At 40.5% G+C, this 13,687-nt stretch overlaps 1 protein-coding gene across 2 annotated transcripts in view; it reads right to left on the reverse strand.

Annotated features, from left to right (window-relative positions):
* PHIP (PHIP subunit of CUL4-Ring ligase complex) overlaps window positions 1-13,687 on the reverse strand; it is a 141,369-nt gene that overhangs the window by 81,776 nt on the left and 45,906 nt on the right. For both annotated transcript variants that reach the window (XM_084889481.1, XM_084889482.1), the window contains exons 8-13: window positions 12,935-13,156; window positions 12,560-12,660; window positions 7,997-8,067; window positions 4,811-4,911; window positions 4,673-4,713; window positions 3,823-3,921 (exon numbers count right to left, since the gene is read on the reverse strand). In XM_084889481.1, coding sequence (XP_084745607.1) covers window positions 3,823-3,921; window positions 4,673-4,713; window positions 4,811-4,911; window positions 7,997-8,067; window positions 12,560-12,660; window positions 12,935-13,156 — 635 coding nt within the window. The remainder of the gene's footprint in view (window positions 1-3,822; window positions 3,922-4,672; window positions 4,714-4,810; window positions 4,912-7,996; window positions 8,068-12,559; window positions 12,661-12,934; window positions 13,157-13,687) is intronic.

The raw sequence follows: 13,687 nt of genomic DNA on the forward strand, positions 1-13,687 counted from the left end.
ATGGCTGCTCGGGTATACACCTAGCCGCAGCAGCTCACAACAATTTCAAGGGAATACAACTAAAATGTAGAGTGGACATTGCCCAGAGCTACAGGTAGTCGACTGACTGAAAACTCTACAATAGGAAGGAGGGAGAAAACCAGAAGGAAAATCAGAGGAGCTGAAAAAAAGCCTAAGGTACGGAGACATGCTGCGCGCTCGCACGCACGCGCACGCGGAGAGGTCTCAGCCGGAGAGGAGGAGAGGGCTGGGTGCTGCCTGGCGTTCCCTAGCAGGAAGGAAATAGAACCCCCAGCCTGGGCTGAACCCCCGAACCGGCAGCGCTGAGCCCCAAGTTATGTGCCAGACCCTGGGGACCCAGGCTCCGGCAGGGGGAGACAATCCCGGGGGACGGCGAATTGCGGGGCCCCGGGAGTCGCGCGCACATGGCGCGCAGAGGACTGAATGTTGACTCTGATGCTGGATTACCCTAGCCGGAAGAAACAAAGCCTCCGGCGGCAGCTCTGAGCCTCAGTCCAGACCGCCCCGAACTCCAGGTCTGGGCCAGTCCCTGGGGACCCAGGCTCAGGCAGGGGGAGACGGAGCTGTGAGGTGGAGTCCTGGGAGCGCGGCGAAAGGCCGAGCCCCCGGAGTCGCGCACACTGTGCGCAGAGGACAGTCTGTCGACTCTGATCCTGGACTCCCCTAGTGGGAGGGAGAAAGAAAGCTCCAGACTGGAGGAACGCCACGAGGAGCAGGAGCCCCTGCCGGACACCGGCCAGCCGGGCTGCCAGCAAGGAGCCGGGTGACGGGGCCCCCAGTGGGGGGGGTGCCCCTGAGCCTTCGACTGCTGAGCACTGGCAACGGAGCCAAGGCCTTGGGCTGCTTCCTGGGCGGCGCCGACCCAGGCAACAGGCTGGAGCAGCGCGGGAGCCCGCGGAGAACAAAGGGGTGCCACAGGCCAACCTGCTGAGCTCCCAGGACAAGGAGGAAGAAACCAAAGAAGTGCTCATTGTGAAGAAATCAAGTGAGAGCAAATGATAGTAAAATTACTTAAGAAAGAATACAAAGAAGATCTTGAAAAATCAAAGACTAAGTCAGAACTCAACGCACCAGCCAACATTGCAACATAAATGCGTTTTGTTTTTTTTTAAAAAAAAGAAAAAAAAAAAAGAGAAAAAAGGGACAGAATGTTGGAACAGCGGCGACCAGGCCTAGAGTGGCCAGGCACAAGGCAGTGGCAGCTGGGCCCGGAGCAGCAGTGGCCAGGCCCCAGAGCAGCAGCAGCCAGAACAAGAGCATCAACGGCCAGCACTGGAGCAGCCAGACCTGGGGCAGTGGCAGCCAGGCCTGAGGCAGAGGCGGCCAAGCCCAGGGTGGCCAGTCCAGGAACACCCAGACACGGAGTGGCTGGGCCCGGAGAAGCCCGGCCCAGAGCAGCCGGGTTGGGAGCAGCCAGGCCCAGAACAGCAGTAGCCAAGCACGGAGCATCCAGGCTGGGAGCGGCCAGGCTCGGAGCAGCCGGGTCTGGTGTGGCCAGGCCCGGAGCAGCGGCTGCCAGGCTGGGAGCGGCCAGGCCCGGAGCAGCCGGGTCTGGTGCGGCCAGGCCCGGAGCAGCGACTGCCAGGCTGGGAGCGGCCAGGCCCGGAGCAGCCGGGTCTTGTGCGGCCAGGCCCGGAGCAGCGGCTGCCAGGCTGGGAGCGGCCAGGCCCGGAGCAGCCGGGTCTGGTGCGGCCAGGCCCGGAGCAGTGGCTGCCAGGCTGGGAGCGGCCAGGCCCGGAGCAGCAGCTGCCAGGCTGGGAGCGGCCAGGCCCGGAGCAGCCGGGTCTGGTGCGGCCAGGCCAGGATCAGTGGCTGCCATGCTGGGAGCGGCCAGGCCCGGAGCAGCGGCTGCCAGGCTGGGAGTGGCCAGGTATGGAGCAGCCGGGTCTGATGCGGCCAGGCCCGGAGCAGTGGCTGCCAGGCTGGGAGTGGCCAGGCCCGGAGAAGCGGCTGCCAGGCTGGGAGCGGCCAGGCCCGGAGCAGCCGGGTCTGGTGCGGCCAGGCCCGGAGCAGCGGCTGCCAGGCTGGGAGCGGCCAGGCCCGGAGCAGCCGGGTCTGGTGCGGCCAGGCCCGGAGCAGCGGCTGCCAGGCTGGGAGCGGCCAGGCCCGGAGCAGCCGGGTCTGGTGCGGCCAGGCCCGGAGCAGCGGCTGCCAGGCTGGGAGCGGCCAGGCCCGGAGCAGCCGGGTCTGGTGCGGCCAGGCCCGGAGCAGCGGCTGCCAGGCTGGGAGCGGCCAGGCCCGGAGCAGCCGGGTCTGGTGCGGCCAGCCCAGGAGCAGCGGCTGCCAGGCTGGGAGCGGCCAGGCCCGGAGCAGCGACTGCCAGGCTGGGAGCGGCCAGGCCCGGAGCAGCCGGGTCTGGTGCGGCCAGGCCAGGAGCAGTGGCTGCCAGGCTGAGAGCAGCCAGGCCCGGAGCAGCGGCTGACAGGCTGGGAGCGGCCAGCCCGGAGCGGCCGGGACCGGAGCAACCGGTCCCAGAGCAGCCGGGTCTGGTGCGGCCAGGCCTGTAGCAGCAACAGCCAAGTCCAGAGCAACTAGGTCGGGAGTGGCAGTGACCAGACCCGGAGCAGCTGGTTATGGAACGAACCAGAGCAACAGAGGCCAGGCCCGGAGCAGCCAGGCCCGAAACAGCTCGCTCCTCGCCTGTACCTGCCCACGGCTGCCTCTCAGACATGGCTGGAAACTTTTGCGGGAACTTGAGGGTCTGCTGAATCAAGTGATGAAGGCTTAGATCAGGATGTGTTGAGTTAGTATAGCGCTGGGGTGTTGATCTGTGAGTGCCTTGGGTGGGGCCTGGATGAGGCTGGTTGACCTATTTGAAAATGTCTTTTGTGTGAAGTGTATCATTGGGCATGTGGAGGTATTATTGATATGAGAAAATGCTAAGTAACAGATTTACTATCTGAAAAGGGATTTACTATCGGGGAAAGGGAGGGAGGAAGAGACTGAACATAAACTGTGCACCTATGGATGAGGACAATGGGGGATGGGGAGGGGGGCAGAGGGTGGGGTGGGAACCTGGTGGAGGGGGGAAGAAATGAGGAACCTTTGTAATAATATGAACAATAAAGATTGATTTAAAAAAAAAAAAAAAAAAAAAAAAAACCTAAATGTATTTTCATATAATTTATATTCAGTAACATAACTATCACCTAGCAGTTAAGAATAGTTTGAACAAACATAGGATGATGACAAAAATCACTGCACCAAGTCAGCAAATCCAGGATTCCGGCACTCCTAAGCCTTCAAAATAACTGAACAAACGCCACTACTTTAACTCTATCTGGACCCTGGAACTCTGTGTCATGCTGCTCTCCATCATTTACTGCTACTGTCATGCCTGCTTAACTGCTGCCCTTCCATCTGAGACTACTACACAAAAACAAATAGGAAAAAAATGGTTAAGACCAAAACAACAGTTACAAGGTGTAATATCATTTCTTTTAGCTAGAGAAAACCATTGGATAAACCACATGATCCCTCTGTGACAAATGTAGCATTATAATATGCTCTGCTTTTAAAAAACTAGTGAAACTTAAAACTATTCTTACAATACCATCATTGCCTTAACAAAACTGAACTGGAAAAAAAAAAAAATTAATGCAGTAGGCCTTCTCCGATAGTGCAAAAATCATTTTATAAAAATTAAAGCCTTTCATCTCCAGTAGAACCTCTAGTCATAAAGCAATCATTTTAACGATTATGATATATGCTTTTATAGCTTGGAGATACACCAACCTGTTTTATGGCATACTTTAAATGATGTATCTATACTGATGTATTATGTCAAATTTGATTTCTTACCCTGCTGGACGAGTAGCCATATCTAACAAAATGCTCTTCCATTCTCTTCGTTTAAATTGCCAAATTCGTGCTGTTCCATCACGACTTCCACTTACAAACCTGCATTAAAAAGAAGTCCACCACCAAAATAAAAATCACATATGTTCGACTGAAATGAACTTAATAAGAGTTATGCTTTTAAAAATACTCAAAAGACAACATTCATCTTTACTTACATAGCATTCTCATACTCAACCAGATATTCACTGCAAATCTAAGAACTTCTGAAACATTATAGGCTTTTAAAATTTTATACACATAATTTCTAATATGAATGGCTAGGTCTCAAAATAATACTCAAAAGGGTTTCAATGCCACCATTTAGTACCCTAAAACAAGAATTTATATTTTCAAATAGAAAATTACTGACTTTTCTTTTAATATTAACGACCTTGATTCATCCTATTCAAGGTTCTTAGAAATACCTTTCTTTCATTTAAAAACCAGAACATGGAAAAACCAGTTCTGCCTCAAATATTACATTGTGATATATTTCCAATCTCTACTAATAGATATGTATATTTTATATATTTTTATATATCTTTACTTTGATATATACATAGGAAATAGGCAAGGTGGATAAAAATCCCTATTATTAAAAATGGCCAACTAAACTAACATTATTACAAATGAAACATAAAGATGTATGTTCACATACAAATGCTATATACACTTTTCAATATAACTAGTCAAGATCTTTCTTTTAGGTGATTAATTCCTATATAATTTGAATTAAAACCTGACTATAAAAATTATCCTTATTTCATAATTTAAAAATTGGAATTAAATGTAACAAAAATAATTATTTTACCTGTTACTAGTGTTGGAAAACTGGATACTGTCAACTTTGTCCTATATATAAACAGATAAACAAAAAAAAAGATCCTGAAAATAAACTGTTAAGAATCATTTAAATTGTACTCATCTAATTCTTTTCACCAATACTTACAGTATGAAACTCCAATTCTGATATTTTTTCTGGCTGACCTGAGCCAAAAAAATAAACCCTAATAATATGGTCTGTGCTTCCTGTGGCCAGGAACATTCCACCTGAAGAATAACAGTATACAAACATTTAACAGTAAAACACAATTTCAAAATTAGATAATACAACACAAACATTACCACAGTGTATACTAAATGGTTAATACTTTAAAACTATTCCTATTTATCCTAAGTATATAACTAACCTGAATTAAATAAAGAAGTTTGCTAACAATTTTAACTAGGAAAGAAAGATTTCCTCTACAAATAGTTTCACTAAGATTATGTAATCTTAAATTGAAATTGACAGTCATCCTCACTAGAAAACATGCCTTTTAGATATTCAAATCCCTCTCTTGGCCCATTTCTCATGTTAAAATCTATCAAACTTTTAGGGCCAAACTCCTTCAGTAAATTGTCTTTACAAGTTTTTAATCAAATGAGCCTGCTCTTCTCTGAACTCTCATTAAGACTTTGTCATATAGCATAAACAGTCTGGCTTCCATTACAGTTGAAATATTCCATTTACTCTCTCCTTGGAATCAATACTCTCCCTCAGTGTTAAGAACAGTGATATATATAAAACTGTATTTAGAGTATTGTAACACATGCATAGTGCCCACATTTGTACTATGACTACAAGAACAACTGTCTTCATAGAAGTAACAGTGGAAATCTAGAAGTTAGAAATTAAAAATGTTTGAATACTGATATTCAAATACATTCACTTCATCAGTTTGCAATCTTATCTTAGGCACTACTGCTACCCACAATTGTGAAATGAAAAGATAAAGTAAAACTGGAAATAAATGTGGAAATAACTAGTACTAGGAACATTAAATATTAAATCCACTCATGTTTCATTTCATTTGTCATCAATTCAAATCTGCAGATCATAATTTGTTTTCAAAGATTAATATCCATTCAAAACGCTGCTACATAAACTCAAGTTAATTTGAATGTCAGCATTATTGTACAGCTAATTTTTAAAGAGCAAATAAGAACTGAGCAAAGTAATTAATAAAGTTGTACAAATATCAAGTTTATTTTAGTTAGTTAAGGGATAACTACAAAATCTATGAAAACACAAAGCAGATTTAAAGTACCTTTCTTCTAACAAGATACCTACTCAAAGATGTATTCCTTAATAGAATAAATTTTGAAACTATTCTCTGCTACTAGAGCATTATAATCTTCTTACAAAAAATATTAGTCACATGAGTATATAAACTAAATTCTAACAAAATTCAAATATTTATAAATTAATTTTAATTCCCTGGCATATGTATAAAAATATGAGTTATATTACAACAGTAAATATTTTCCAAAACTGTGTTTCACTATAAGCCAGCTTTCTTTTTTGCCTTTCCCTCTTCTCTCTCTCAAAACAAAAACAACAGACATCTATTACTCACAGTTCTGGAGGCTGAGAAATCTGAGGTCAGGATGCCGGCATGGGAGTGAGGGGACAAAAATACTCAGGCCATGACAGTGCTGTAGTGAAGTCAGGGACCCTGATGGTGTCTTTATTACAAAATGTCATTTTTTCTTTTAATCTCCTGTGCCTTACCAAATCTATTTTTCTCTAATGAAAATTTCAGCACTTAATCAAGAACTCTACCATTTATTCTCAATTCTGAAACAAAGGTTTTTGTGTATTTATACACAATGTACATATGCTGTGTACATTAAAAGCTTTTGCTTATGGGTGACGTTGTCTTTTACCATTTTGCACACAAATTACTCAGTGCAGAGAACTTTCTAGGGCAGCTTACCTCAAGCACATAACTGCATTTGAAAATACAGGGTGGGGCAAAAGTAGGATTATAGTTGTAAGCGAAACAGTTTATTCTTGTACTAGAAGCCCGGTGAATGAAATTTGTGCACGGGGTTAGGGTTGTCCTTCAGCCCAGCCTGCACCCTCTCCAATCTGGGACCCCCCGAGGGATGTCCCACTGGTCCCACTGCCCATTTAGGGCAGTCGGGCATCCCTCTCATAATCCAGGACTGCTGGCTCCCAAATGCTCACCTGCCTGCCTTCCTGATTGCCCCTAACCACTTCTGCCTGCCAGCCTGATCACCCCCTAACCACTGCCCTCTCAGCCTGATTGATTTCTAACTGCTCCCCTGCCAGCCTGTTTGCCCCCAACTTCCCTCCTCTGCTGGGTTGGTCACCCCTAACTGCCCTCCCCTGCAGGCTTCATTGCCCCCAATTGCCCTCCCTTGCAGGCCTGGTCCCCCCAACTACCCTCCCCTGCTGGCCTGATCGCCCACAACTGCCCTCCCTTATAGGCCTGGTGCCTCCCAATTGCCCTCCCCTGCTGGCCATCTTGTGTCCACATGGGGGCAGTCATATTGTGTGTTGGAGTGATGGTCAATCAGCATATTACTCTTTTATTAGATAGGATAGAGGACTGGTGCCTGGGTGGGGGCCAACTCGTTTGCCCTGAAGGATGTCCCAGATCAGGATGGGGGTTCTCTTGGGGCGTGGGGTGACCTGGGAGAGGGGCCTGTAGTGGTTTGCAGGCCAGCCACATCCCTAAGCAAGCCAAGCAAAGGCCCTAGTATCTAGAATTTATTTACCTTCTACAATTAAAACTTTGTAGCCTGGAGCGAAGCCAAGCCTTCTGCTCACTCCATGGCGGCAGCCATTTCTGTTGGGGTTTATTCACCTTCTACAATATAATTGAAACTTTGTAGCCTAGAGTAGAAGCCTATTGGCTTCCTCAGTCACCAGGGACAACCTTAGCCTGCTCTCTACAGCTCTGTGGCTGCCCATTTTTCTTGGGATTTATCTTTTATAATTGAAACTTTGTATCCTTGAGTGGAGGCCTGGGCGGGCCAGCATGTATGAAAAGCTTGGCTTCCTCTACTGCCTGGGAAACCAACCCTCCCTCCTGGTCTCTGTGTGGCAGCCATCTTGATTGGGGTTAATTTGCATACTCACTCTGATTGGCTGGTGGGCGTGGCTTGTGGGTGTAGCAGAGTGATGTTACTTTGTGTATTACTTTTTTATTAGGTAGGATTATTATTTATTCCATACCAACAACTGTAAACCTACCTTTGCCCCACCCTGTATAATATCCAGGAAAAGAGAAAGATCTAATTTATAACTTTAAGCAGAAAATTAGGGAGAAAAAAAAAATCTTACCAGCACTAAAAGAAGAACAGATCATTTGAACTCCAGGTCTAGGGCGCTCTGTAAATTTTGCAGGTCTTGGACTATAATAAAAAAAAAATTAAAATTAAAAAATTAAAAAATATCCCAAAGGGAATAGCAACACCAGAAATCTGTTATTTCAAAAAATAATTACAGAAGGACAGAATTATATAAGAAGCAACAGATGGCTCCCTTCCTAAAAACAGATTTGAAATCATGTCATTATCAGTAGATCTTGTTGAAATTCCACATACAGATTTTGTAGGAGCTCCTGATTACATAACAATCCACACATAAAAAACTCCAAAGCCACTATGACAGAAGACGTGCAGGTATTAGTTATACCCACTCCTTATCAAATTTACGTTTCACAGATTTTGATAGAGCACAAATACATAAACAAGTCATTTGTAAACATGGACACTTAAGCAAAAGTTATTGCCTCTGTAGCATATACACACCAAACTAAAATTTCTCCATGTTAGACATTAAACATCTTCCCTTGTTTATCTTTTAATGTCACAAAATGTCTGATAAAACTCCAAAAATTAAGAATCTTAATAAAAATCTTAAAGTATTTGACTCTTATGTCAACTATAATGCTCATTCAAATCAATGGTGTGTAGAAAATAGGTCCCACTCAGCTATATTTACATTAATTATAGAACTGTATTAGATTATGTCTCATTAATACTATTGGTATTAAAATGTTTGTTATAATCAACTTTAGTAAGAAAAAAATTAATTTTATATACCAGCTTCAATACATCTATATTTGTAATGCTCCAAAATATAGTGATTACTTTTAAAGTCCTACTTAATATACATTTTGACCTAATTTTTCTCAGATTAGGAAAAAATTTCAAAAATAATCTTCAACCTCACCAGAATGCACTGTACAACTTTGACAATCCAAAGCATTCAAATATAAAGTGTTTTCAATTTTGTAATCATTTAGGGAAATAAAATGTATTTTTTGGATCTACCGATAAATTATATATTCTGAACAATAGACTTTTTTACTGATATGGAACACAACACATATTGTTAAGTTTTTAAAATAAATTTGAAATGAAATTGTAAAAATTAACATTTTAAACATTCTCTCTTAATATCTATAGGCTCTGATATAATTGAGCAAAATAAATATAATTTAGATAAACTTAAAGTTATTAAAACATTCTTTAAACCTAAATTTATCAAAGTAAATTTAAAGTAATTGAGCCCTAAAAGGTTTGATTCAGTGGATAGAGCATAGGTCTGCGGACTGAAAGATCTCGGGGGTTCAATTCCAGTCGACACATGCCAGGGTTGTGGGCTCGATACCCCAAAGGGGGCGTGCAGGAGGCAGCCAATCAATCCATGATTCTCTCTCATCATTGATGTTTCTATCTCACTTCCTCTCCCTTCTCTCAAATCAATAAAAATATATTTTAAAAAATAAAATAATTGATATTTAAGTTAATGTGAAATTATAAAGGCAAATAATATGCTACACTTTCCTTAATATCTATAGATCAACAGTACTATATTTAAAAGATTTTTAACACAACCATTCACATAAACGACAACCAACCATTTAGTTAGAACTCATAACCATAATATGCAAATAATCATATACACTGACATTTTAAATAGGCTTTAATATTTTTAAAGGGAAAAAACACATAAGCAGGTACAAATAATACACACACACACACACACACACACACTCACACCCCTAATATGCAAAGTGTCCTCTCTGAAGTTCGATTGCTCGCTATGATGTGCACTGAGCACCAGAGGGCAGCATAGAATGAAGGAAGGCTCGGCTGGCAACTGGCAACCTCTGGGGACCCTACCCGTGCATGAATTTGTGCACTGGGCCTCTAATTTAAGATAAGCAGGTACAAATAATTTGTTTTTAAGTGCATACTTGAACTACTTTAAAATGTGGCTTTGGACAGAGACTGAGTTCAATTCCCTGCTCTGCCACTTATTCAGGTATGTGACCTTAGGCAAGTTAATATTTCTGTACCTCGGGCTCCTCATATGTAACATGGGGGTAAAAAAGAGAAAGTATCTCAGAGTTGCTGAGAGAATTGAATGAGTATAATCCATGTAAAGTGCTTAGTGCTGGCATAATATTAGTATTATTAGTATTTTAATTAGGTTCAATCAGTTCTAGATATTCTATCAATTAATAAGTACTACTTAGTTTGGCACAGTGGTTAAGAGAAGGTTTATTTAAAAAAAAGAGAGACAGAGAAGGTGGGTTCTGGATATACTTCCAGTATTCACCTCAGTTTCCTCCCACCACCCCACATCCTGAAGATAGTAACATACCTTCTTCATAGAGTTGCCATAAAGATGAAATATATAAAAAATCTAAAGTGCTCGGTACTAGCTTGGCAGAATAAGTGTTTAATAAAAACTGGATATCATTATTACCTGCATATTTTAGGATTCCAATTCTCTCCTTACATCTAAGCTATACATATTTGGACAGCTTCCTCCTACTTAGAGACCTCTTGAGCCAGCTTCTGGGCCCCAGCCACTCAGACTCTTCACCTAAGAAGCAGCATCTTTACAGGGGGGATGTACATACAAAACCTACATCAAATCCTTTGAATTTATCATGAAACTTGGTTTTCCAAAACAGGTTTCAATTAGATGAAACTGATTCTTTCAATTAATGTAGAGAGGATTACTGAAGCCATTTACACAAAAAAGCATTATAACATAATATTTTTTTTGCCTTCAATTAGTAATTAAAACCTGTATTATTTAAATACGGTAATTTAACTATAAACTACGTGTAATACAGAAAACGGGTGTCCCCATATCTAAAAAACAAAAACAAAAACAAAAATCACTCTTATTTTGATGCCTGACTCTAGCTTAAAAGTTTTTAAGGAACAATTATCATATCAAATAGATAAGAATACTACTAACAAACAACTAGAAAACCTTGTATGCCCCCCCCAAATTTTTTTTAATATCACTAAGCAAAGTATGGATCAACAACTCAATGAAATATAATACAACTATTGAAGTTTTATAAATGTCTATAATAGACTTAAAAAAAACAGCAGAAAATTATATTTCCCTACTTATGTCTAAATTTTTAAAAATTTTACATAAAAAACTATAGTAAAGGGTTTATAGATAAATCTACATAAAAGTTATATGAAATAACTTCTCAATAATACAGATAAGTATTATTATACTTAGCAATGTAATTCTTAAGCACAAAGTTAAGATTTTAATTTTGTAATACCATTTTTATTCCCATGCTAATTTTAAGATCACTAATTACTTTTTCTTCTCTACTTAAACAAGATTGAAAAGGATAAAGGTATCCCAATTATGTCCATAGGGAGATAAATAAATGCTCAAGGAAAACAACAATTAACTATTACTTTTGTCCATATATATCAATAAGTTATTTCAACTTTTATCTAAATGTTTACAGAAATCCTTGTACATTTCAAATATTAAGAATTCAACTAGAGTGAAACGAATTTGCTTTCTCCAAAGAACCATGTCTTTGACTACAATCCTTTTTTCAAATGAAGCACAGTTTGTTTTATTTTGTTACACAAGCTGCATGGCCCCCTAATGCCCTACTAGAAGAGGTATTTTCCAGGAATGTCCATACATATGAATTTATTTAAACTCTACTGTTTTAAAAGAACAAATTTCATTTTTTAATTAAATAACTCAATTTCATTGATAATTTAAAAACAAAAGATAATTACTGAGATAAACTTTCTCATCTGAATGACTCTATCCTGAAAGCACAGAAATGGCCATTTCAACAGTGTGGAAACACGAGATGTATTTCCCTCCCATTCACTGACTGTCTATATGGAGTAAAGAGAGCACTTCCTATACCTACTACCTCCATTGGAGAGGTGGCAGGTGTAGACAGTGCAGCACCCCCTAGGAAGTGTGCTAATCCTGGCTTTGCCAATTCTTAAAAACTGTATGGAAAGTCATTTAACCTTTCTTTGCCTCATTGTCCTTTAATCAAAAGATAATGTTTTCCAGCCAACTTGTTTTGATAAATTAAGTGAAAAATATAAATGCAAAAACCTCCAAAAGGGAGGGTGCATCTGCTAGTGAAAATGTAATGATTATGTTTTCCTAAGTTTCGACAATAAAACCTACAACTTATAGTTGTGCTAACAAATAATTATAATCGTTCTAAAGAACACTTTACAAACTCTAAGATTATGTTCTCAGCACCAGAAGGAGATATTCAGATAAAACTAGGTAGTATACAGAAATGAATGGTAGTAAGAGAGGTATCGTCTATAGGAAAGAGCTGGAGCTAGGATAAAGATAAGAGAAAAAAGAAACAAAGATATTAACATGAGAAAACTTTCTCTGAAGCATGAAAAGAATAAGATAACTTAAAAATGAGAGGTCAATGAAGAGCCAAAATGTTACTTACTCAAGGAGATCAAACAAATGTATTTCTATTGTCAACTACTTTATAACTTTTGCAATTTCAACCTCTAAACATTTATGCTTTTAAAGTTATATCTGTGAAATAGAAGAGCAACTAACTTTATTTTAAGGGTTCCGGCATCCCACAGCCAAAAACAAATAGTGCCATCTGCCCCAGTAGAAGATAGGTATCTCTTTGAGCCACTGCACAAAGGTGAGAACTGAAAAACAATCAAAGAAAAAAAATACCGTTACAAGAGCGACACAGTCCAAATAATAAAACCGATTTTCACCATGCGAATAGCAATAACAGAATTAAAAACATCCAGAAATGACAATGGTCATGACTTCCAAGTTATCTAAAGCCATGTATTTATAAAGAAAAGGGAAATATTCCTTTGTCTTAGTAGACTTTATACAATGAATTATACAAGTAACTTCTCAAAACTTATTTTAAATTATAAAAAAGGACATTACAAGAATTAAAACAAGTACCTGTAGTGATGTTATAGATGCACTGTGGCCCTGAAGAACAGCCAAAGGTGCACATGTTCGAAGACACCAGACTCGGATCATTTTATCACAACTTCCAGCTGCTATCATGGTATTCTCATAGTTTACAGCCATGTCTGATATTTCAGCAGCATGTCCTCTTAAAGTAGCTAACAATCTACCATCATCTGTTGCCCAGATTTTCACAAGACAGTCATCAGAACCCTTAAAATAAGAATAGTAATATATAATAGAATTAACTATATATTTTAATTCAAATTCTTAACACAGATAAAGAAATCATATCTTTATGTCCACTTCCCAACAATTATATTTTTAAAGACTGAAAAGCATTACTACTTGTGTTACTAATTGTCCTGTACATTAGGCTATTTTATTAAATTATTCACTTACAAAGAATACCCAGGTGCACACATCTAACAGAAGTAGGATGTTACCAATAGCTAACATTTATCTATTACTATCATCCATCATCATAACTTTTATCTAGAATCTTGTGAAAGAATCTGAATTTCTAAAGAAAACAAAATAATTGAAAGAAAACAAATGTAATATACAATTCTGACTAATCCTATTTATGGTATTGTGTTATATAAAAATAAAAGTAAGCTAATTTGGGGCTTTTCCCCCTAGAAAGCTAAAAATGTTTCCATCATTGATCTTCAGCTAAACATACATATAAAGTCACCCAAAGCCAGTTACCAGAAAATTTTTTATCTGAATGAAATCAGTTAA

Source organism: Pipistrellus hanaki, assembly GCF_964339955.1.
Source record: "Pipistrellus hanaki genome assembly, chromosome: 7".
Taxonomy (NCBI): domain Eukaryota; kingdom Metazoa; phylum Chordata; class Mammalia; order Chiroptera; family Vespertilionidae; genus Pipistrellus; species Pipistrellus hanaki.